The sequence below is a fragment of the Mya arenaria genome, chromosome 2, assembly GCF_026914265.1.
Source record: "Mya arenaria isolate MELC-2E11 chromosome 2, ASM2691426v1".
Taxonomy (NCBI): domain Eukaryota; kingdom Metazoa; phylum Mollusca; class Bivalvia; order Myida; family Myidae; genus Mya; species Mya arenaria.
The window spans coordinates 40587831-40615437 of record NC_069123.1 but is presented as its reverse complement, the minus strand read 5'-3'; the positions used below and the strand labels follow the sequence as shown (position 1 = coordinate 40615437).

Below are 27607 nucleotides of genomic sequence, written 5' to 3'. Positions count from 1 at the left end.
CAGTGCCTCCGAAATTTAATTATATTAAATTCACACAAACATGGTTGTTTCTTAAATATTTATATGAACAACTACAGAAACAAGCTCATTATCCAAAAGTTTAAACATAAACTCCGTTTAATGGCAGGGGGTAAACGCCAAAGACATAGAACACACAAAGAAATCACAAAAAAGAAACATGGAACAACAACACAAAACTCCACTAACCACACAGTACATATATACTATATAAAAAACTAAAATCGCAAACCATATTCGCAAATCATGACTAGATAACCAGGTACTGCTAAAAGCAAAAATACATTTATAGATTTTGGTCAACACGAATCCTATCTAGTTAACCAGTTAGTTATTAAGTGGAATTCGCAAACCTTAACTAGTTAACCAGTGACTATTCTGCAGCTAATAAAAGGTAACAGGTGGCAGTTCTGGGCACTATTAATGCACCATAAATTCGACATCTTCAAACATAATTTACATAAAATGTTCTTCTATATGTTTAAAAAAACATGATCTGAGACAAAGATTATCCCTGTCTAACAATAAGAATACATAACAAATTATCACTTAACTGATTTTTATATCTAACTCTTGATCTAACTTTTTTATACATTGACTTCACTATGTCTAATATCTTTCCTCTACCTCAAAGTTGGTTCATTTAAACCTTATATTATCTCTTACAATATAATCAATACATCGCATTTTATTGCATCGATAAATCTCATTTTATTGCGCCAAATGTTTTGTTTCTTCGAGATTATAAGATTAAGGAAGTAACGAGGTAAACAAATAGCATAAATTTACCAAAACTCACATTTGATGACAAGTCAGCCGAAAAATCCATACTGGAAATTAAAATGAATTCGTTTGGACTATCAACAGACATAGGGACTCCAGGTACTATATTGTTCACATGTTAGAATTTGAGGTAAGAAATCGGATGATTTTTGGACACTTGAAATATGTCATAACGAAAGTTCCGCTATATTTTCATGTCATAGGGTTTGATATAGCGGGATCATGATAATAGTTGATTTAAAGGACCGTATTTGTATGAATTTCAGTGTTTCAGTACTTTTGCAATTGATGAGCAATGCTTGACATGTGTATTTTGAAACTGATATAATAAGAAAAACATGTACATAAGTACTTTTCCCATCTTGTTTGTGAAAAGGCCGTGGGCCCTTACAACTGTGGAAAGTAGCAATAAAATGCCATAAACAGTATATTTACCATAGTTTATTTCAAACAATGAAATGTCTCCTGGATTTCATTTCTAAAAAGAATAATACGTCATTTAAACATACCTGTACTAGTAGACAGATTGACTTGTTAAGGGTGGGATTTTCTTTTTAAATTAGAATAGTGGATTTTGAGTCAATTTGTGTTTAAAAATTATACAGTTATCTTCACATTGGGCAAAATCTAGCTGAGTAAAAACTCAAAATGACACATCTAATGTACAGACAGCAGTTATGTGAATAGGACCCATCCTATGCCCACCATCATACACACACACGAACACCCCATTTTCTTTAATGGTCAAACCAAATTCAGGACAAAATGTAATGTAACATGAATCTTATAAGGGATTGTAAATCGAACTAATTTAAATTCATAATCGATCATCGAAAATAGTCGGACGAGCCATTTTAATCACTGATTATAGAATCGAAACTGAATAAGTAGATTACAAAATGTATTCTTAAACATACTGAGTTGTACGTAACTGAATACACAGTGTGATAAGGAGATATGTTTTATTTTCTGTTTGTGCTATATATGGTTATTTATAATAGAAAAACATTTAAGCATATATATTACTATTGCAATGATGTAAATAAAAACCGAGTAGGTAAGCCTTATCAAGGACACCTACTGAATGCCACCTGTCTAATTCAAAACTGTTTACTTCTTTTATTTTAACTTTTAAAAAGTCGACTTTTATAAAAATGTTTAAATACATTTTTAATATCCTACAATTTCTTGCTTTCTTTAAAATATATTATGGTAAATTTAGAATTTAGGGCATTTTGTCGCTAATTTATCAAGTCTTTGGGCCCTGACCCCATTCACAAAATGGTTTAAAACACTAATGTACATGTTTTTCGTTATGTCAAGTCCAAAAATAAACGCACTCTTACTCTCTTATTATTATTAAAATCCATATCACCCAAAATGGGCTTTTCTTTTAAAAAAAACCATACCATTATACAAAATTCACGGAAATGTAGATTTCACACAATACAAAAGACATATTATTATTGACACAATACCCAAAGGATGGTTTAACTTATTCTATAAACAGTATACTTAAAAAAACTACATGCATTAAGCATTTGACTATAGTATTACTTTTTTTGCCTTTCATACCTACTAAAGGTCAACCATTTCTTCAATTCCACTGAAATCCATTGACGTGAATGTAATAATCAAGGGCTACCAAAGGATAATTTAACTCCTTCTACAGTATGTTTAAAGACACTACCTGCATTGCGCATTTGATTATAACTTAACTTAGCTTCTTTTTGATCGTTTAACTTATGTGTGCGATTCCTTCTCAACATGGTAACTTGCATAAAGCTCAACCGTCATTTTAGTTCCACTGAAATTCATTGACGTGAATGTGAAAATCAAGGGCTACCTGGCCGAGGTGGTAACCAGTCTGGGGTATTACAACAGCGAGGATGACCCAGTCGAGGCAATGTTCACGTTCCCTGTAGATGACAGAAGCGCCGTATACCAGTTTGAGGCCACGATTGATGGACGTCGAATTGTTGCTGAGATACAGGAAAAGGAACACGTAAGTATTATTATATAAGCGACAATGAAGAGGTAGGATGCAGGCCTTTTATCTAATGAATACTATATTTGGAGTTCTAAATGATTTTTGGTGTTCTGCTTATTTCAGCTTATATGTTGTGTTAAAAATGCTATACTTCATGTATTTTAGCATTATGTACATCTATACAATCAGAAAACAATTAAAAACATTTTACATTTCTAAACAGCTTTTGATGTATAATTTGGAGTTTGGACGTATTTTTAGTTTTGTGTCTTGCCAACTTCAGTTTCATATACTAGTAAGTGTAATATTTTAAATGTCTACAGATACTACTATGCTTGTAATGTTTGACAGTTAAGTTTTAGCATATATATATATATATATTTAATAATGATCAATGCATAAAGCTATGACTATGCTTCATGTATGTTAACATTTATAGGTAAGTTTAAGGTACATGTACATGTACCCTTTCCGTAACCGTACATTTTTACATCGATACACAATATAAAAAAGTATACATTACTGACTTGAGCTTTTTGGTACTTGTCTATTATGCTACTGGTCCTTTTTTCCAACATTCTGTTGAGGTGGATCTTAAGACATAAATCTGCACTAAAGGGTCCTAAACAAAAATGTTATAAAAAAGAGTTTGTTGGTGCTATGCAAATACAAAGTACTATATGTAATACAAATTGCTTAGTTGAATGGTCATATCTACAGGCTATTCTAACATATGAAGATGCTAAGCAGAGTGGGATGGCAGCCATGTTGCTTAAAGAAGATACACAAAGCAGCGACACTTTCCAATGCATGCTTGGTAATCTGCCCGCGGGCAATGAAGCAGAACTGAAGCTGTCATACGTGAATGAGCTGCCACAGGAGGAGGATGGAAGAGTGAGGTTTACACTACCTACAGTGCTGAACCCACGCTTCTGTCCAGGTAAAGCTGAGGTGTACACTCCCCCATCGTGATTAACACACGCTACTGTCCAGGTAAGAGTGAGGTTTACACTACATACAGTGCTGAACCCACGCTACTGTCATGGTAAGGCTGATATAATTTCGCCTCCTTGTGTTGGACCAACACTTCTGTCCAGGTAAATCTGAGGCCCGCACTCCCCACCAATCTGCATGGATACAACTGTCCAGGTAAAGCTGAGGTTTTCATTCTCCACCATGCAAATAAATTGTTCTGGTAAAGCTGAGGTATTCTTTCTACATCGTGTTGGACCCACACTACTCTCCACGTAAAGCTGAGGCTACCTCTCCCCATGGTGCTGAACCTTCGCTAATGTCCATGTAAAGATGAGGTTTTCACTCCCTACCATGCTGAACCCATACTACTGTCCTGGTATAAACCTGAAATTTCCACTCCCTATGGTGCTGTACCTATGCTACTGTCCATATTAATTTGAGGTTAGCGCAACATTGCGTGCTGAACCCACACTACGGTTTACAATCACAACTATGCCGAACCAAAGCTTCATATACTGTCAAGGTAAATCTGAGGTGTACACTCCTTACAGTGCTTAACCTAGCTACCGTCCAGATAAAGCTAAGGTATACAACCCATAGCATGCTGAACCAAAGTGTTTGACGAGGTAAATCTGAGGTTCACTCTCCCCTACTCCCTTGCCTAACGGTTGTCTATCGAAATGATTTCGGAGGTGGGAGGGGATTATAGGAATGCACTTCGTTCGTCTGTCAGTTCGTCCGGCTGTCCGTCTGTCTGTCCGTAACATTTCGTGTCCGGGCTTTAACTTACTAATGCATTGATGGATTACCATATTACTTGGTACAAATGTTGTTCTCATTGAGACGATGTGCAGTGACCTTGACCCGGGTCCATACCTTAAAGGTCAAGGTCACACGAGCCATTTAAAAGTCAGAGTACACATGCTCGTGTCCGCGTTATAACTTAATTATGCATTGATGGATTGCCATATTACTTGGTACAAATGTTGTCCTCATCGAGACGATGTGCAGTGACCTTGACCCGGTTCAATACCTTAAAGGTCAAGGTCACACGAGACATTTAAAGGTCAGAGTACACATACTCGTGTCCGCGATATAACTTAATTATGCATTGTTGGATTACCATATTACTTGGTACAAATGTTGTCCTCATTGAGATGATGTGCAGTGACCTTGACCCTGGTCCATACCTCAACGGTCAAGGTCAAACGAGACATTTAAAGGTCATAGTACACATGCTCGTGTCCGCGATATAACTTACTTATGCATTGATGGATTACCATATAACTTAGAATAAATGTTGTCCTCATTGAGATGATGTGCAGTGACCATATATCCAAGAATATTTAGGTTACCGATCAAACAACTTGTATTTCCTATATTCCCACTCTTGACCAGTGGTTCTGTACAGTTTTGGTCAGATTCAACGTATCAGTCAGGTTGGGAGAAAAACAAAATATACTACAATATACTACATCGGCGGGGAATATAGCCGTCCTTTGGACTGCCTTGTAATCATAATACTGGGGTCAATATTTCCTGCACTGAGAGTCATTTTTCATTGACTTAAATAAGGGAAATATTTAACAATCTCTTTACTTTTTCGAAAACTGATATTTGAGTCCTTTACCAACTTGCTTCAAATAATTGATTTCTGTAGCAACCATATTTTTTTATTTTTTGTTTCAACTTTCGAAATTTCTAGCAACCACAAACCACCATGGCAACAATTTTTATTCAAAGTGACCTATGATTTTTTTAGCAGTGACTTCAGCAGTTTTACTCGCGACCATCTCTTCCCTAAACAACCATAGACCTCCTTAGCAACCATCAACTGCCTTAGCATTAACATTTTTTCTTAGTGACTTCTGACAGTGGCTTGCTTTTTTATTAAATATATCATTCCCTAGCAACATTGGTCGCCTTAGCAATCACTTACTTCCTTAGCAACCACATTTTGTCAACCAATGACTTTCTGGTAACCAATGACTTCCTTGCTTCCCCAGTTTCTCAAGATACGCAGATGGACGATAGAGGGCAATATTGACCCCTTGTTTCTGAATGCAATGAATTGTAGTTTTCATCCTGGCAAAATGTTAGATGATTGAATTTTTTATGCAAAGCGATTTTGAGAAAAGATATCTTGATGTTTGCCGACTAAATGTACTGATCATTTGACTTATTGCATATTGGTTATTTGTAATATTTATATATCATATGGTAAAAGCTCAATGTTCGTCTTGATAGCTTAAATTTGTTCACACAATTTAGAAGCTGGTTCGAGCGTTGCCGCAGAGGGAGCTGACTATGTACCACCCAAGTCAGTGACATATAATTTCAAGATGATTGTCACAATAGAAGGATACCATATGATAAAGGCTGTTTCTTCTGACAAAATCTCACTGGATGTCAAGTTAGAGTCAGGCGGGAAATTGGCTCAGGTTTGTGTGCATTATGGATGAAATAAGCTGTGCTTTCATTTGTTAACGTCTCCCCCTAACAAGTACAATTTTAATGTCACTGTAAAATTTTGTTATTGTTGTGCTAAAATGATATACGTTTATAACAGTTTTATGTTCCTGTCCATTAAACTTGTATTCCATTAAAATGTATACTGTGAATTAAATCTTTGAAAAAGACACTTTCAAAAGATTAAATATTGAAGCATTGTGGCATTGCTTCTGAGTTGATAAATAAAAGACAACTATAATATGATATGAGTCACTCAAATGTCCGTTTCCTGGGTAGACCCTAGTGCTGGGGTCATTTTTGAAAGGCCAAGGAAATGTACCCCTGGTGGGATTCGTACCCACAGCCTCTTTGGTGAGATGTGGACACCTAAACCACTAGGCTGCTGCCGCTATATTTTCAGTTTGAGATTGGGGAGGAGTTTAAATTTGACCATGATCTTTATCTGCTGGTGGAATATGCCGAGTCCTTCGCTCCACAGGTTATCCTGGAAAATGGAAACCCGGGAAAAGGTGAATTTTAAAAACTATTATTGTTTCTTAAATTGACATGGAAATGTTTGAAGTTAGTATTTTATAAGTCTTTTAACTTTTAATCTTTTTTTACTGCCTTTGGAAATATTTTGTGATGCAAACTATATATAATGTTTTAGAAGTTTCACTATTAACTCTTGAATAAAAATATAAATGTAGATAACCTGTTCAACTATGACTCATTGCCACAAAACAATGGTTGTCAATCATTTCAGAGGGTCTACTGAAGGAAGACATGCTAATGGTGAGTTTCCATCCCGACCTCAAGGAGGTTGCCATGGCAACAAGTGGAGAATATGTCTTTATCATCGATAGATCAGGTAATCAAGTGTATATTTTTTTTTTAATTTCTCTGTTTGTCCATGAATTTACCAAGAAAAGGTGTTTGTATTGTGATATCGTTGATGTCATTGTCAGTGTGAAGGTGCCAAAGCTTTAAAATTGGCTTTAAGTACAAAAATCATTCAAGATAAATACGTTTGTTATCGCAGACAATATGCACATGTGTTACAAGGCCAATACACCTGATTTAACAATTGTCAAATAATGCCCCTTTTTATTAAACAACTGCGTGTTTGTTTTGTTACACTCTTCTTTCTTACTGGTTATTTAAATATTGTACATGAGAGTTGATATTTTTGAAAAAGTCAATTTTGTAATACTAGTATTAATGCCACATCCAGCTTATTGAGCTTCAAATATATTTACAGGAAGTATGAAAGGTAACAGAATAAAGAATGCAAAGGAGGCGTTGCTTCTCTTCCTGAAAAGTTTGCCGGCTGGTTGCTACTTTAATGTGGTTAGCTTTGGATCAAACTACAAATGTCTCTTTGACAAGTAAGTGGAAAACATTTCAAATGATAAAAAACTGTTCAACAGGCAGCATGTTAGAAACATCTTTTTAAACATCACTTCAAAACTAAAGATGTTTTATCTGAAATTTAAAATGCTAAAATACAACATAAGGTTTATCATGCGTATCCGATGCTCAATTTTATTTAGATAATTTGTAAGTGACATGAATGCCACAATAAATTCATTCCATTTTAAAATAGGAGCAAGGAGTACAGTGAGGAGACTCTTGATGAAGCCCTGCAGGTCCAGGCCAAGATGGGTGCAGACATGGGTGGCACAGAGATATACAAGCCACTAGAATATGTCCTCAAAGAGAAAGTACAACAACAACCAAGGAACGTAAGTGATGTGTAGTTGTTGAGGCTAGATGGGGGTAGATATGAGGCGCACGGATATGTACAAGCCCCTATATATGTCCAGTTTTTCTTCAAGGTGAAATTACAACAACAACCAAGGAACGTAAGTGAAGTGTAGTTTTTTTGTAGCTAGTTGGGGACAGATATGAGGCGCACAAATATTTACAAGCCCCTTTGTCCAGTATGTACTCAAGGTGAAAAAACAACAACAAAAACACAGATAGTCAACTCTCTAGATTGTTTTTCTCAAGTAGGAAGTTCCACAACAATCAAGGAACATAAATCAGGTGTAGTTTTTACAGCTGTTGGGGATGGGCAGATATGGGGGTGGGGGATATTTAAGCAATTAGAATATATCCACATGAAGAAAGTATAACAACAACAACCATTTTGAACATATCAACTTTGTATGTTCCAAATGGTTTCTGAATATTAAACATACTTATAAAGTGATATAGAGTTGTTAACCCGATGGCTGAGCGTTGATTTACATGGTTTAAAGTGCCTATTGTAGTTTACACCAATTTGTGTTCACATTGTTATAAGGAACGTAAATAAACAAAATTTAAGTAACTTTACCTACAAACTCAAAGAACATTGCTGATTTTATCAACACAAGACATAATCATATTGCGTATTTTTGCTTGTAACGCAGACAAACCTCATTTTGGTTCTTTCAGGTGTTTCTGCTGACAGATGGGAATGTGCGTAACAGTCAACCGGTGATTTTGCTGATTAGGAAGCACTCGGGGGATACCAGGTTAGCTTGACACATATCTGCTGTCAAGGATAAAATAGGGTGGTAGTTTTTAAGTTTTAAGACATCAACCAGGCTTATGTTGGTTTGTGGTTTAAAGGCTTTTCATCTAAGATATCATACCTGATGATACCAGCAAGGGGGATTATCTTGTCTGGTTATGATAAAATGTAGATTCTATTTCTTGTTTGGAGCTACATTGTAGATGAGGACACCCAAAGGTTCTTAAATCACTGTTTTGATGGTTCTTTCATGTTACTTTGTTGGTGGTTCTTTCATGTCGGTTATAAGTAGAGGTGCAAACGAATGGCAAAATTGATATTCGAATAATCGGTTATTTTTTCGATCGAAAAAAATAATCAAAACTAGTTGAAATTCGTTTGATGCCACTTGCCTAATACAGTTATTGTAAATAATATAGTATCCGACAAATTGTACCCAATTTACATATGACGCGTGTATAGTGTCACTCGTACGGTTCACGCCTATGGCTTTAGGGGCCAGTCGTTGATAAACAAGACAAACTTTATACACAACAGCACAGTTGTATGCAAAAGGTTAATGGTTTTATTTATTTAAGAAAAGAACATCAAATACTCTTTTTAGACATTCAAATACCAAATGTTCGATGGAACATTCGAAAATTCGTTTGCATCCCTAACACGTATAAGTCATAAACCAGGAAAGTGAGAAAAACAGACAAATTTTCCATTCTGGAAAGTAACCTAACTTTTTTTTCTTTTCTAGAGTGTTTGCCCTAGGAGTAGGTAGTGGGGTGTCTACTTTCTTAGTGAATGGCGTGGTGCGTGCTGGGAATGGCCTCGCAGAATTTATTGCTGATGATGAACGCATTCAACCAAAGGTGAGAGTTTCAGCTTGTCTGTTTTCAAGTATATTTGACTTGGTCCTGTGTTATGTTCAGGAACAATATTCAAAAACTGTTGAAGATAATGAAATGAAGCTTTGTATACTAGTTGCCAGATATGATAAGCAAGATTAAGATCTAGACTCGGAACTTGGTGTTAATAATTATCTATATAAACGATTTTATAGTTTTTTAAGTTATGCGAACTCTTTAACTTTGTCATAATTATTTTTTTAGATATTCACATGCTACTTTGTACACGTGTCTTACTAATGACAATACGAACATGATAAAAAAGGCCCATAACTATTGCTTTATTGACTGTCAAGAAATGCCCTTTTAGTTTAAATCTCTCTAACAAAAAAAATAAATAAACTTGACCTCATCTTAATCCACATTCAAGATAATAACATGAAACTGTGTAAGCAGATTATGTATGCCAAGTGCACATGTGTACCAATGCCAATAACTTTATCTTTAATAAATGTTCAACTTAAGTCACGCCCCTATCTTGACAGAAAAAAACAACAACAACCGCATGAGGCTTCGGTCCGCATGGCTCAGTTGTTATTTGAAGCATTTACATTGCATTGTTTTTTTAGAAGAAAAGATGAATGAATCATTATATTATCATTAGTACATACATTTGGAATCCCTGTCTGTATACATTGTACCACCACATTTCCTTAACTAAAACAAAAAACAACAACAATATAACACACAGGTTAACCTACTTTAAACGTTAAATACCAATTGTGAGATCATTTATTTCTCTTAAAATCGTTTGTCCAGGTTGTATCCCTGCTGAAGTGTGCCATGCAGCCGCCACTAACGAATATAGAGCTGACATGGGACCTGCCACCAGGGGTGACTCCGGTTTCCATACCAACAGATTGCCCTGTTATGCTGACTGTGGGGCAGAGGCTAACATTCTTTGCCATGCTACAAGGGGTAGATCTGGATGTCAGTAAAGCTGTTGTTTCCTTAGTTTTGTTTTTCAGCACTTCTGTTAGATCTCATAAACATAATATTTGCATTTTATGAGGCAATATATAAATCTGTCACCTTTTTGGTTGTTATAAAAATCTGTTGACATTACACCAATGAAGCATAATATTTTCTTCAGACAAACAGCATGCTCTATTTTAATGGAACCCAGTGACAAATTGGGGTTTCTTCTAAAGTATTAAGGTGGTAAAAGTTTTACACTTAAGTATATTTAAGAATTTTGAAATGCATGCATGTATACTGTTGTCACATTTTGATATACTCTGTATTATGGTATATTCTTGTTGGATGTTAATCTTTTATTAGTAATTGCTAATTTAAAATGTTTTACATGCATAGAAAACAACTTTCGAGTGTCTCACTCCTTTAAGATTTATCTTGTTGATTTACCAATATTGTCCAATGCTTCAATGTTGTTATAAATTCACAGACAATCTACGCCACCAGCAAGCTAACCTTGAAAGGTCAACAAAGCAACAACCCTGTGACCTTTGACCTTATGTTCACCCTATCAGAGGATGACAACTCAAGCGTGTCTGCCCCCGTCCATCGCCTAGCAACCAAGACTCAGATCAAGCTACTACAGGACGAGGAAGCAGCTTTGTGTAACCAGATGAACGGTAAAATAAAGCATTTGAAGTTAATTTGTTTTCAAACAATGTTTGCATTCTATCTGATCATTATTATAATAACTGTTTAGCCTTAATAGTTTAGTTTTTAGCTCGACTTTTCGAAAGATAAGGAGAGCTATCCTAGTCACCCGAGTGTCGGCGTTGGCGTAACCACTTATGTTATAGCCTGTACACAGGAGGAGATCACTGTATCAAGCATTTTGACAAAATTATGCCCATTTTTCGACTTAGAATTCATGTTAAAGTTTGCGTACCACCTCAAATATTTTCAAAGTCCATTGACATCTGGCTTTGAAACTTCGCACGCTTGTTCACCATCATGTCCAAAACCTGTACACAGGAGGAGGTCACTGTATCGAGCATTTTGACAGAATTATGCCCCTTTTTCGACTTAGAATTTACATTCAAGTTTGCGTACCACCTCAAATATTTTCCAATTCAATTTATGTAAATATCTCAGCACATAATGTATTGCATTGAAGTCGAATCCAACAGTGATCCATGCATGTTTTGCCAAAACTTTTCAATCCATACACCGAAAAGCGGCGGAATAGTCGAGCGCGCTGTCTCTGTGACAGCTCTTGTTCCAACAGTAATCTCCAAATTTGGTTTTGGGTTAACGAAAATTACTACAATTGAATAGGTTATAGAATCAGATGTTATAGTATTTACTATCATAATGATCCTAGGGTTATCAAAATAGATAATAAAAAATGAACATGCGAAACCTCCTCATTTTTGTAAACATTTTCTTTTAAAACAGGTGATTACTACAATCCAAAAATAAATATTGATAAGGTTGAAGAAATAAGGAAGAAGATCGTAGGTGTGAGTCGCCATGGTAACATTGTGTCAAAGTTCACGTCATTTGTTGCCGTGGATACAGAGGGTGAGAAGGTCAAAGGTGAACTGAAGACCAGGCGATGTACAGTCCCCACAACCAGCGAGGAGTTCTTGAAAGGCATGGAGATGGTAAGCTTTTTAAGATTTAAAATTTAGTCTCAAATATTTGCTTCAAATCCCTCCACCCATATGTTTCTCATATGTTTTGGAATGATTTCCTCGTAAAAAAAATACCTTAATGCCGAGCTATTGTGATAGTTTGATAGTCATTGTCATTTACATGAAACTTGGCATACATATTACAAGTGTCAATACAAACATTTATTAAGCTTATAACACTTGATAATGGTCGAGCTATGACTCTTTGTAGACTAAAGAACAACGATAGTCTGGGAGTTATTAAGTCATCCTAGTTTAAATCTTGTCTTATGTTCTCTATAGCCCATAGGTATTGTAATGATGAATTTGTTAGTTTGGGTCTTCATAACTTTGCTTTTGATTTATGATGGAAAAACAGTACACACTTGTAGTGAATCAGGTGCCATTTCGTCAACTGTAGTGTTAAGCTCTTTGACCCAAAAGTCAGAAGAGCTTATACGATGTGTCCGTCGTCCGTAAAAAATTGCTAGTGAACGCGAAACGGTCTTATAATCAAATGTGTACAGCAGTTAGATATCCACGAGAGCTTGGTTCCTTTCAAGTCAGCCTGATTCTGGATAATGAATGACTGGATTATGGCCCTTGAAATGCTGCAGAAATTTCTAAGGGAGACAACTTTTTACCAAGAGTTGTGTATTACTGTAGTAGCTTTTCCCCTTTATCTGAAACACAAGTATAGGAAGTTGTGAATTTCAGTTGTATTTCTTGCCCATTAGGAAATATATAACCAATATCTTTACGACAAACTAATGAAACAAGCTCAGTAGCCAAAACTTTAAACATAAACCCTGTTTAATGGCAAAACGTTCATGTCAGTTGAGCACAGGCCCTCGTCTGGTTCTTGTTTTATTGTTTGTAAGATGAAAAGAAATGCTGGCTCTCTCCAATTAAGCTAAATACATGGAATATTTTTTAAAAGGAATGTGACTTAATTAACCAGGTTTTCACAAAGTGTAACCTGGTTATTAGAATGACGAACGTCGTTGTTCAGGCGGGCGGACGGGCGGCGTCAAACCCACCTATGCAACTGAATAATTTAATAATCAAGGTCAGCGTTACTAAAAATAGAAGAATGGTTGAAACTGAATTAGTCAGGGTTCACATATCTCGATTAAACTTGGTCTATAGGAAGATGGATACATTTCACAGGATTGCGTTTGGGGTCCCTAGAGTCAAGGCCAAGTTTACTTTACTAAAAATAGAAAAACGGTTGAAACTTAATAACTTTAGTTAGGGTTGACATATTTTGATCCAACTTGGTATAAAGGAAGTGTTTATGGATACCTTTCATGTGATTGCGTTTTTGGGTCCCAATGGTCAAGATCACTGTTACTAAAAATAGAAAAACAGACACAGGCTGAGGTTCTTCTGTCAATTATTGAAAACCTGGTTTTGTCGCATTGCGGCGTTTTTTGTTCTTTTTTATTGCTGTATAAAATGATTTATTACTGTATTGAAAGGGTGCTTGGTACTTATATTGTACCCAGGTATTCACCAAATCATACCTGGCCCATGGGTTTCCATCCATGCCCTAATTCGTAGGAGGATGTTTATTAAGATGTCTTTATTGGTTTAATGGTGATAAAACTTAAACTCAGGAACAGCTTTGTTTCTGTATTCTGTAAAAAAGAAATATGAAATAGTCCATCCATCTGTATATTGTTTATCTAAAATTAAAATACGTGATTTTGTTCATTGTGTAAATATGAAATTCCTTTGCATTTACATTTAACAATGAATTTAAAACGAGCTCAATTTCATACTTATCCCTATACTTATCCCAATACCAATTAAGGCCTACTATTTCCCGGTCCCGGTCTCCGGTCTCATCAGGTCTTTGTCTGCAATTTTATAAAGCGGTAATGGGCTGTTATGAAAGTGGAAGCCATTTGATTGAGGTATTCGGCCAATCAGTAAAAAATGTAGATGTCTAAACACGTTGACAAAGTTAATATGTACTTGTTTATTTTGATAAGAAGATACAGTATGCTTTTGATTTTAGGTCACCATGTAAATAAGTTGCGTTTGAATATTGATGCGGTTTTAATCGAATGTTCCAAAAGTGAAAACAGGATATAAATATCATACGGCAGCATGAGAGACATTGATATAGTCAACCCGAGAGCAGAATGTCACCCGAGGCATTAGTTGATTTGTCATCACCTGAACGTATCAACAGTGCTATTATATATCTGAAATGTTAATTGTATTAACTTATTCTCTATGCTGAATAGAGATATTTGATGTTAATAAAACAAACGAGAAAATGTCAGAAACTGTTACATAACTCTTTTAATATTTGTTTTCAGAATCCATATGTGTTTCGACATTAAAATTTTATTCCATTGTGTAATATATTAAGAGCGAATAAGATTTTCAGTATATGTTAGTATATGAATTTCGCATACTGACCAAAGGGTTACTGTTGTGGACTCAGTAAAACACATGAAGTAATATGTGAGTAACAATATTTTGAACTTTGTTCCTTTCAGTATGGTGAAGATGATTGTGATGGGGTTAACGAGGTAAGTTAACATGTTTATCCCGCATAAAGTGTGTTCATTTGCTGATTTTTTGCAAACAGTTTCTAAGAGCAACTATTTGCATTCTAGATTACAGTATATTATAAGCCAAGCCATTCTGTGAAGAAAAAATACTGCAATTTTTATAATATTATATGCAGTCAAAATAGTCATTGACATATTGCAAAAACCTTTCAATTAGGTGTTAAACTATTTTTATGTCCCCGAATGTGGGCATATTAAAATCGCACCGTCCGTCCGTCCGTCAGTCCGTCCGTGTGTCCGGCTCAATAACTTGTGTCCGGGCTGTAACTTTCTGTATGGACAGATTTTAAAATAACTTGCAACATGTGTTTCACATACCAAGACGATGTGTCGCGTGCAAGACCCGTGTTCCTACCTCTAAGGTCAATGTCACACTAAGTGTTTATTCACAATGGAGTGCTGCATATAAGGACATAGAATATAGGTTGACGGGTCAGGGCTGTAACTTTCCCTTGTATGGACAGATTTTAAAATAACTTGCCACATGTGTTTGACATACCAAGACGACGTGTCGCTTGCAAGACCCGTGTCCTTACCTCTAATGTCAAGGTATCACTTAGGTGTTTATTCACAATGTAGTGCTGCATATAAGGACATAAAGTATAGGTTGTCGTGTCCGGGCTGTAACTTTTTCTTGTATGGACATATTTTAACATAACTTGCCACATGTGTTCGACATACCAAGGCGACGTTTCGCGTGCAAGACCAATGTCCCTACCTCTAAGGTGAAAGATACACTTAGTGTTTATTCAAAATGGAATGCTGAATATAAGGTTATAAGAGTGTAGGTTGCCAAATATGGGTGGTACTTGTTATGTTCAGAGGCAAATTAAAATAACTTGCCATATGTATTTGACATGTAAAGGCTAGATCAACTTTTCATGTACTGACCTTGTTCATAGGTCAATGTCACATTCGGGGGCATTTTGTCACATAATGTGACAGCTCTTGTTTCTTTGCAATTTCCCATATCTAATATGTTAAAATTAGAATTTGCCACACATATTTTATTTGAATTCATATTAACAAGGTGTTTCTTAATTTGATTGATTTGTATTCAATTTTACTGCAAACACAACCACTGGCTTAAATAATTTGGATACAAAAAATGCATTAATCTTTTTATATGCTGTTACAATGAACGCAGTATATATATATACAATATTAAACACTATAACAAGTACTTACATGTTGATTTTATTCAACAGCTGAATCATGCATACATCGTTAATTTAAATAATATATCAACATTGAAATATCTTAAAAAAAGAAAATCTTGGTTTATCATTTCAGTATATTTTGCAGTCGAAATCAATTTGGTGATTCTTCACATAATGAACTTGACTGAAGTGAAAAATGTTGCATTTAGTTGCTTTTTGACTTGAGTGTTTTGTTGACTGTCAAGGCTAGTGATTATAATCCATGTAATTCTACTTTGTACGTATGATACATAATTAGTAAAAACACTAAACATGCTATTATTTATTTTTTATTTGAGTTGATCATGGTCTGCTTGCTCGTATTGGCTGCAATATGGTTTAACGGTGACATGATACCACCCCAACTTAAATTGTGTTTAAATGCCATAAGGTGACTGAAATGACTTCAATTCCCAGTCAAATACAGATCTTTAAAGACTTGAAGAAACAGAATGACAGGATGAATATACAAAAGATCCGGTAGCGGTACATTAGCCCTTTGTTAGGCCACTTTTTTGCTTGATTATTTGAATAATAAGGGGAGCTATACTACTCAACCTAGCATCGGCGTTTTTTCACTCGTTGGTTAAGATTTTTCTTGTAAACACCTTCAATTCATTATCTCAGCAATTACATCATGTATTGCATTAGAACTTAAGATAAGTGTTCCCAACTATCTAAACTGCTTAATGAAGTTAGTTAGAGAACACTATTTTGAAAATAATGCAAATTATGGGCCTTTATTATTTGACTTAAAATTTCTGGTTAAAGTTTTGCATGAAAGCACACATAGTTAAATATCTCAGCACTACTCGATGTATTGCATTCAGACTTTATACAACGGTACTAAACACTCCAATCTACTTAAGTAACCAAAATAAGTTTTGAATGTAGCCACATTTAAGTCAATATCTCAGCAAATATATCATGATTTGCATTAAAACTTTAGACAGGTGTTCCCAACTTTCCAACCTTCTTTATAAATAAAATAAGATAACGTTATCGAAAATATAATGCAAATAATTGCCCTTTATTATTTAACATAGCACTTTTGTTTAAGGTTTTGCGTCTAAGCACATATAGGTTATTATCTCAGCAAATAAGTGATGTATTGCATTTAGACTTTATACAACCATCCAACCTACTTAAATAACCAAGTTAGATAACTGTTACTTGCATAATTATAATGCAGGTAATGGCCCTTAATTATTTGACCAAAAATTCTGGTTAAGGTGCTGCATGTCACCACATTTAAGTCAATATCTCAACAAGTAAATCATTTATTGCATTGAGACTTGATAAACACCCCTAGTTTTATATATTATATATGTAGTGTGTTGTTTGTGGAGATTTTTGTTGTTGTTCCATGTTTCTGGTTTGTGATTGTTTGTCTTTGTGTTCTATGTCATTGGCGTTAACTTTGTGTCATTAAACGGGGCTTATGTTTAATCTTTCAACTACAGGACTTGTTTCTGTAGTTTTTCAAATAAATATTTATACAAGTTCTTCCAACCATCAAACCTTCCTTATTAATCAAGTAACATAACTCCATCTAGCATATAACGCAAATTTTGCCCCTATATTTTTTACTGGTTAATGTTTTGCATTTTATTTAATTTTACAGTGATTCATGCAAGTTTCACCAACACCTTGCAATCTTTAAACTTAAAATCATCGGAAAAGTCGAGTTTTGTTTCCGTGACAGCTCTTGTTGAACGTGTCAGTGTAAAGCACCGATACATGGAATACATCTTTCATTAAGTTAACCAGTACTATGGACACCATTCTCCCAGTACTACCTTTTTAATACCGAGCGCATAGGAAAGGGAGCCACTGGTATCATATTTAAGACATCTCTGAAAGAAGGTTCTACAAGTTAGCTATTAGGTTGGTTCTGAAAAATATATTAAGGCCGATCTTTGTGTAACCTTGAGTGCTTATTTTCTTGCACATGCTCTTTAAAAACTTTTAGGCATTAGTTTTGGGTGAAATAATTGTGGAGTTATTTCTTTTGATGAATGTTGGCTTCCATGTTTTTCATACTTTTATTTGGTTAAATCTAACTTTAATGGTATGGTTGACACTGTTGTTTGTGTTAACAGATGTTATTTATTACCTATCAGAAGCTTAATATGTGAGGCTGTACTGCAAGTATATGAATAAAGTTTTAATAGTGATAATGATTGTTTCCTTCCCACTTCCAGGACCTGATGCGAGGCTGCGCTATGAAAGTTACACCTCAAAAGGTATGTATACATCATTCTATGAAATTGTACATTACATTTTGCAGTGTTTTATGTTCCTGCACCATTTACAAAAGCAAATCTTGCTGTTCTCATATAGGAATTGTCACTTATAGTTTAACAAGTCACTTTGCAATATATCTTAATTACACTTATCTTGACTCATTTAACTAAGGTTCATTACAAACAAAATAGTTCTGTTACATTAAGATACATATTAGTTTAACTTGCGAGTTACCTATTTAAAAATATAGTAACCTTATGAAATATAATTGATATTCTTTCCTAACTTATTTTACAATTCATTGTGTATCTTATAATGTGTGTTCTTTTGTAAAAAAATACTTATTAATATGTTAAAAATACAAGGTTTTAGTGATAAATAACATTTTGCGGGAGTGTTTTATGATTTTTCTGTCAAAATGATAATACGGCGTTTATAAAGCGTTTTAAATTTATAATGTACTCATAATGCTTTTAGGAAATAGTCAAAGAATAAAGTTTTATGGTATCTGGTGTCTTGTCCTGGGAGTTTTTAGTGATACTCCCTGCATTATGTCACATTGATTTATTAAAAAAACAACAGTATCACAATTTGACAAAATTGATGTAGGCGGATTGAATTTCACACAATGGATAGACAATGTGTATTGACAGAAAATAGGTAGTTGACATGCAATGAAAGCACATTGACTCATATATTCTCCTTAATAAAATAATGACTTGAAAGAATACTTAAAAAACAAATGTCATACAGTCAGACAGTAGATTAATGACACATTACAGTTTTTGTGAGTTATGCCCTTGATGAATGTAAGGGGTTAAATTACATGAAGTTTGATGGTGGCATAATAAATTATAGTGCAAATATATACAATAGTTGACTGTTCCAGAAGAGGCAAAGAAAGTTCAACAACCCTGGTATATACTACATGGTGCTTGCAATCTATTACACCGATTATAATTGTTTTATAGTTTGGGGCACTCGGAAAATGGTAGGGATAACTCGTGGGTGTAAAGCCATAAGGCACCAACACCTTTTATATTTTAATGTCGTTTGGAAACTTCTATCATTAACATCACAGGATTTCAATTACAATTACAATATGATGGAACTAGTTGTACAGTCAAATGTCAATAAATTAGTGCTAAATATCAAACAGTTTCTCAAAATACTTCATAAGAGCTGTTAAAACATGATGACTGTACTTATATAGTTAATATTTTCCTAGTGCCTTATATTTCAGCGATTACGATCGAGGATGACTTATGGTGGTGGTGGAGCAAGAAGTGCAAAGAAAAACAAAAGCCTTGGCTTGAGTTGTGGTCTCAACAAGTTGAAAAACATGGTGCCCTTCTTTTCAAGAAAAAAGAGTAAGCACGTTATTCAATGTTCAGTTGAAGTTTTATTTCATGCTGTTAATGTAGTTTATTGGAAAATAACTATCGATTAAAACATAATATACTCACCATTTGAAACAGTGAATGTTTTAGAATGATTTCATTGTTGACCAAGTTTTACTGACAGTTCCAGTATGACATCATTAAGCCTAAAGTTGAGTTATTTCCAATAAGATGTCAATTAAACATCATTTCGATACAATCAGACTATTAGAAAACTAGTTGTTTGTTTCATGGTAAAATTGCTATATATTTTAGCTTGTCAACACCCAAAATAAAGATTCATTCATGGCAAAGTCACTGTGAAATATAAATGATGTTGCTCAATGTGAATCTATTGCTATTTTACATGGAAACTAAACAATTTTCCTCCCTGTAATTTATTTTCATGGGTATTAGAAAGTAAATGTGAAAAACAAGTGTTTACTTTTTGATGTTTTAAAATATTTTTAATTTAAATCAGAATTCAATCTTACTTAGGAAATATTAGTGTAAACTAATACCTAAATACTTGTGTTTTTTCTAGATTTAAGTGTTTTTGGCATGTTTTCGTTCAAATTTCCTTTTTTGATACAAGCTGTAGAATAATAGAAAAAGACTAAAAATTTGTATCTATTTGTTGGGAATCAATTATAATCCTCAAACCAACCCGTACCTGATCGAAATGCTGTTTGACCATAATTCTATAGTGATTAGACTAACAACCAACCTTCTTGCAGAGAAAAGATCTAAACCAGAAGAAATGGATTTTGAAGAAGACGATAATGAGAAATTAGAAGAAGAACCACATAAACTTGGAACAGATAGAGAAGATGATGTTGACGATAGCAATGATAACAGGTTGCGAAAGTCTTCTTCAGGTATTATATTTCTGGTTTTCACTATTTATTTTAAAAAAAAATAATGTATTTTTGATGAATATCTTGATTTGGGTCTTTGGCTTAAAATAAAGGTTTCGTAAAAATAATACTAACATATTAAATAATAGTCGAACCTTTGCATTGATATCTTTTTATTATTCAATATACTATTGATTGCAGCTGTATCATCAGATGAGGTAATGATGAACGTGATCACCTTACAGAAACTTGGTGGGAACTGGTCAAACACAACACAGCTTGCCAATTTGCTGCAAATCCCGGAAGATCTGCTAAAATCTACAGACATTATTAAGGTACCCATCGAATAGACATGTCTGATAAAAAGGAGGCGGAAATCGGCCAGACACGCAAAATTTAAAACTAAAAAACTAATGACTTGATATACATCTGACAAAGCTCATTGTATTTTTACATTACGTCGTTTAACATACTAGTACTTAATTATTTCGTTGCTTATGTTTTTCAGCTTGTTTGCATAATATTCGATTTTTAGCTCGACTATTCGAAGAATAAGGAGAGCTATATTACTCACCCAAGCGTCGGCGTCGGCGTCACGCGTTGGTTAAGGTTTTGCGTGCAAGCACACATAGGTAAATATCTCAGCAACTACTTGAGGTATTGCATTGAGACTTTATACAATGGTACTCAACCATCCAACCTACTTAATTAACCAAGTTAGATAACTCTAGTCTGCATTCAATGTCAATAATAGGTCTCTATTATTTGACTTAGAAATTCTGATTAAGATTTTGCGTGCAAGCACACATAGGTTAATATCTCAGCAACTATTTGAGGTATTGCATTCAGACTTGATACAATGGTACTCAATCATCCAACCTACTTAATTAGCCAAGTTAGATAACTATAGTTTGCATTTAATGCGAATAATAGGCCTTTATTATTTGTCTTAGAAATTTTGGTTAAGGTTTTGCGTGAAAGCACACATAGGTTAATATTTCAGCAACTGCTTAAGGTATTGCATTGAGACTTGATGCAATGGTACTCTACCATCCAACCTACTAAATTAACCTAATTAGATAACTCTAGTTTGCATTTAATGCAAATAATTGCCCTTTTTATTCGACTAAGAAATTTTGGTTAAGGTTTTGCGTGCAAGCAAACATTGGTTAATATCTCAGCAACTACTTGAGGTATTGCATTGAGTCTTGATACAATGGTACTCAACCATCCAACCTGCTTAATTAACCAAGTTAGATTACTCTAGTTTGCATATAATGCAAATAATTGCCCTTTATTATTCGACTAAGAAATTCTGGTTAAGGTTTTGCATGTAAGCACACATAGGTTAATATCTCAGCAACTACTTGAGGTATTGCATTGAGACTTTATACAACGGTACTCAACCATCCAAGCTACTACATTAATGAAGTTAGATAACTCTAGTTTGCATTTCATGCAAAATAATTGCCTTTTATTATTAGACTTAGAAATTCTGGTTATGGTATTGCATGTAACCACTTTTAAGTCAATATCTAAGCGAATACATCATGTAATGCATTGAAACTTTACACACAGGCTCCCAACCATTTAACCTTCTTATTAAATCAAGTAAGATAACTCTATCTTTCATATTCTATAATGTTTGCCCATTTATTATGCTACTATTATTTATTATACTGTTGTATTGCATTGAGACTTTATACAATGGTATTCAACCACCCAACCTAAATTGAATAACCAAGTTAGATAACTGTATTTTGCAAATAATGGCCCTTATTACACTTAAAAATTCTGGTTAAAATAATGCATGTTACCACATTTATGTTAATATCTCAGCACATCATGTATTGCATTGAAATCTAATCTAACAGTGATCCATGCATGTTTCGCCAAAACTTCTCAATCCTTACACTGAAAAGCGGCGGAATAGTCGAGCGCGCTGTCTCTGTGACAGCTCTTGTATATATGTTATTGTTCACAATGTTGCAAACAGTCCTTGAAAAGAGATTATCTAATAGTTGTTATGGAAATTTAATATCATGTATTGTCTTCAGCATTGACATAAGTTGTTTACCCTATTATTCCTTATATGCAACACAATATATTGACATAGTACTTGTAAGTGGTTTACTCTATTAATTCCCAGGACTGTGATGTGCTGGCGACGCTGATAGTGTTGAGTTGGTTGCGGAGTAAGTACGCCCACCGACAGGAGGAATGGCAGATGATCGAGACCAAAGCTCTCGCCTGGCTCGGACAGCAGAACCTGGAGAAACCAGTAGAGGAACTACTATCACTTGTGGCTGACTCTGTCTTGCACAAGGTTTAAATGAATTAAAATCTGTGAAGTGTAGCTGGAACAAGACGCAAGTGAATTCAGTGAAAGAAATACCGAAACCTTTGGCTGTCTCGGTCTTAAACAGGCTTAGATAGAGTGAACTCTTAGTTTTGAGAATTGCTTTAGGCAGATCTACCTTGAACAATGTTTAATTGAATAAATCAATATCTGTACGTCTATACTTAGACTTAAGCCAGGCTCACTTTGAACAAAGCTTCAGTGAAGTGTGAAGCAAGACTTTAGCCAGACTCAAAGTGATCAAGGCTTAAATAGACATAAATATACCTGGTCCTCAACTTGGGTAGTGTTAAGTAATTGCCATAGTAATAAGTATCCGGCGTAAATGTAGTCGAAATCGATAACAAATTGCACTCTTCATGCCATTCTTTAACCTTCACAAGAAAGTTTTCTGGATGCAATGAAATAAACTCACTAAAAGAAGCATTAACAAAGCTTCCCATTTCCTAGCATAATTTACTGTAAGAAAAAGTGTTATTTTTTTCTCCGTTGAGCCTTTCATTTCCGGAAGTCTTTACGACTATGTGTTGTTAATGTAAACATGTAAGGCTTTGAATGTTGATATTTTAATGCCAAATAAATGTTATGTTACTTACTTTCTGTATGCAGGTGTTAAGTGACTTACTTTTTTGGATCAGACTTTTGTTTTATCCATTGAATTTCACAGCAAAGATCTAATATTACTACCAATATTTATAGTTATACTTTTTATGGTTTATACATGCTGTTTTTTTTTTCAATAAATTACACAGTTTATAGTTTACTTCGAGCTTGTTTACATTGTTTAGGTTTACTATGACCGCCAGATTGAGGAGTAAAACAACCGTAAGTTACAAGTTTTAGCGACCATCTGATTCAATGAAATTCAAAACAGTATATTATTAGGGTGATACAATCATTGTTGGAAGACAATATTATGTCTATCCTCTGTAAATGCTAGTGTATTCATTAAACGAGATTATGTTGAATCCATGTCCACTTGCATTTGTTTATCCAGGGCATTTATTGTACAGCAGTTATGACAATCCCAATTTGTGTACCTTGTACCCATATAGGCATTTCATTTGACAGTGACTTTTACTGCACTATTTGTACATTTTTTTTTATCCACACCTTACTTATTCCAACTATCACATTCATCAACCAATTTTCATTGAACATAGATGTTTTTAAGATACTTGTCTTCATTATGTTTTTGTTTGTTTTGAGGAAAAAAGTCAATGTATTATGATAGCCTTTGCACCGGTGTCTTTGTCTTCGTCAGCGTGTAAAATCTTTTACCTTGGCCATTACCTTAAAACTCACACAATCATGTTGCCAGCAACAATCCGTTCTCTTTTTGCAAGACTCACAACCCTGGCTTTTAACAACAATGGAGTTATTTCCCTTTTTAATGAAACCCCACAACAATTGATAATTATTGGCGTGCGCTTTCGGTACTTACTTATTAGTTCAAATTCCAGTTTTCATGCATTGAATTCAATAAACCTGTGCCTAGTTATCTACTTGTCTTAGATGATATTTCTGTATTGATTAATGAAAATATATTAATATATAAAGTATAATAATTACGAATTGATTTTCGTTGATACGTTTAAAGAACATTTTACTGTTGTTTACTGTTGTTGTTGTTTTTCAAAAAAATGCTATTACCTTGCTTTATTCTTGTGTTTTTATATTGCTCGGTTTATTATTTTACCTTTTTTAAGGTGAACTGGCTGTTTTAAGTCAATAATGCAATTTTTTTTTACAAATGATGGTTTGAAGTCTGTTCATGGTTTCAGATTTTTATATAATGTGTTTACTGAATCAATACTATTTGACTGACTAATTTATATGATGTCTTCATTTTTATCCCCCGCCTTGAAAAGGCGGTGGATATAGTAATGGTAGGCGCGATTCCGTGCGTCTGTGCGTGCGTGCGTGTGTGCGTGAGTGCTTGCGTCCGTCCGTCCCACATTAATTTCTTTGCATCTCCTCTTACGTTTTTCATGCGATTTCTACCAAACATTCACAAATTGATGATTATAAAGTGAAGCAGTGCATATTGTCGGGCTTTCCCGATTTGATCATTTTTGAAAGAGTTATTGCCCTTTGCTTATTTTACATTTAAAATTGGTTTCTTTACAAATCCTTTTAGGTTTTTCATGCCATATATACCAAACTTTCACAGATTGATGACCATATAGTAACGCAGCAAACATTGTCGGGCTTTCGCGATTCGACCATGAAAGATTTATTGCCCTTTTTTTTTATTTTACGCATTTCTTATGTTCCTGAGAAACTACCCTTACCATTGATTGGCTTTCGTTACAAAAAATGCCCCCACGAGGCTGGGGATATAGCTGTCTGTGACCGCTCTTGTTACTCTGTATCATGAGTGTACATGAATGTTCAAAGACAATTTTCTGTGGTAAAACATTTCTAATTGCAAACTTATCTTTCAAAAAGGCTTTCAAACAACATTTTCAATAATTTTGAAAATTCTCGGGCCACACCTACATTCCTGAAAGTGCAATAAGTTGTATTTTTATGTTTTTCAAACGACTGCTCCAATTTTTAGCTCGGGTGTTTTTAAGGAAAAAAGTCTGGATATAATCATAGCCTAGAGGGCGTTGTCGACGGCAACAGTACCGTGCAAAAACAAAACGAAGAGAGGTTTTTTCAGGCGTGTTGGATGTATTTATTTTTTAAAGAAGCATTTGATCAAAAGCATTTGGTCAGAATTGTAAATAAAATACCAAAAAGCACGTTCTTAATGTGTGCATTGAACTGTTGGATAAAGAGCATTTATTGATTAATTGATGATTTAAACTTTATTGTTTCTTGCTTTGATTCTATAATGTTTGCTTCTTTATGTGAACTTTAAAGTGTTACCTTTTCTACTCAAAATAGTAAGATGTACATGAGTATGGCACTGGTTTGGGGCCGATTTTATGCCCATTCTGTTTCAAATCTTTGTTTAGCTATTCCATTATGATTGAACCACTGGTTGGGCCATATAATGACTACCACTGGTAATGATTTTTACCTCAACGTTTGTTTATTATTGGTCTCAAATGCAGCGATCTGTGGTTATTAACTGGAATTTGGCGTTGCAAAAAAGAAGGACCTATTTTTGCGTTGATACATGTCGATGTATATACAATATTTTTAATAGCTACCATAAAAGCAGAATAGTGGATAGTTTAACAGAAGGATTTTCGTACGTCGCAGGATCAGAATCCGCTAAAGTTTTCATCCAATCGGTTTCTGAGTTACAATTTGATCAACCAATCATAACCAAAAATCTCACTAATCTCATCAAATCAGTGCAAATTGCCAAAGTTATTAAATGCCATTTCATTATACACACGATTACATACCCTTATAAAATATCAACGTAAACTGGAACCGAAACGATGGAGAAATATTTGTTGTATTTCAAAGATTCTATCCGGTATTCCTTTCTACAAAATGATTTTTGCCAGTCGACTAAGCAAAATTACTCAGACTCTAAAATGTTTCCATACTGGTATATTTGAGTAATGACCATTTGAACCTGTGCAAGGCAACATTGGTATGATTTCATTCAATTCACATTGAGTTTGATAGTCAAAACAGCTATCAGTTATAATTTCATCGTCTTAGACAAAGTGTAATTAGTGGTCATTTACGAGCATACATTTATAAATCACCAGGAGGACACATGCTATTGTATAACCCTCAGCTTTAAAAACAATAATATTACTCTCTTGCTTATCAAACATATTAACCGAGAAATGTACAGGATTTTCATGTTGTATATAAATAACAAGCATGGTAAAACATACAAATAATAGCAAGTGTAACGTTAAATTAGTATATTAGTATTATATTGTATGCAATGAATGATTCAGGTAGAAATAATGTCTAAACTTTAAATAATCTATTTCTAAATAGCATCGGAATTTGTTATAATAAGATAACAATCTCTATTTTAAATCCCAAAATTAGGGAAACAAAACATGTAATGATTTCCTTTACGACGTTTGTTTAGAACCATTGTCAAAAACTCAATGGATTTTGTTTTTCTTCCCTTTTCAATGAAGAATCCCCTGTTTTATACAAGTGTTATGAATAACACTACTGAATTAACTACCTTAATGCTTCTCTCAATGAACTAATGTCCGTTTTAAATGAAATGCAAAACTGTTCTTACAAGCAACATAGAAGAAGTTAGGAATGCCCATAGTCGTTATAAATGCACAGGTTTTATTTTGATTTGCGTCATTTACAAAGATGATTTTGTTTTATCTAAACGTATATACTGTTTTACTCTTACTTAAATGATATCAGATATTTTATTAATACAAATGTAACTCATTTTAAATGAGTTGTCTTTTGTCCAAAACAAACTTAAACGAAAATGTTTATGCTTCGAATTTAAAACTTTACTCCCAAGAAGGAGACAAACTTTAAAATAAAGATAAGTCACAATATATCGTCAATTTTACACACTAATACTCATAATGATATTGCTTGTTTTTAAGACTAACGAAAAATATACGTATATTATGTATGGTTAATTAATTAAGACATTTGATGGGTTGAAATAGTCTACTAAAAGGTCTATTGTTATTAAAAACTGAAGAAAAAAATGAGCAGCATTTAGGGAAAATGTCAGTATTTCAGATTTCCTTAAATGTCTTTGCTATCTCTCAGTAATGAGAAACACAATTTGTTTTAAATATATATAAAACAGCGTTATTACACTTGTGTTGATAAGTGCAGGTTA

The 27607-nt window shown here is 34.2% G+C and overlaps 1 protein-coding gene across 1 annotated transcript; it reads left to right on the top strand.

The window, feature by feature from the left end:
* Positions 1-832: 832 nt before the first annotated feature.
* Positions 833-24378, top strand: LOC128203356 (von Willebrand factor A domain-containing protein 5A-like). The gene is made up of 19 exons (XM_052904750.1): positions 833-900; positions 2604-2806; positions 3512-3731; positions 6038-6207; positions 6639-6747; positions 6984-7088; positions 7479-7605; positions 7824-7962; positions 8660-8739; positions 9484-9598; positions 10394-10564; positions 11040-11229; positions 12005-12213; positions 14736-14768; positions 18214-18255; positions 19500-19626; positions 20373-20513; positions 20694-20827; positions 22642-24378. The coding sequence occupies exons 1-19, from the start codon at positions 861-863 to the stop codon at positions 22822-22824; spliced, it is 2538 nt and encodes an 845-aa protein (XP_052760710.1). The 5' UTR covers positions 833-860; the 3' UTR covers positions 22825-24378.
* The last annotated feature ends 3229 nt before the right edge of the window (positions 24379-27607 follow it).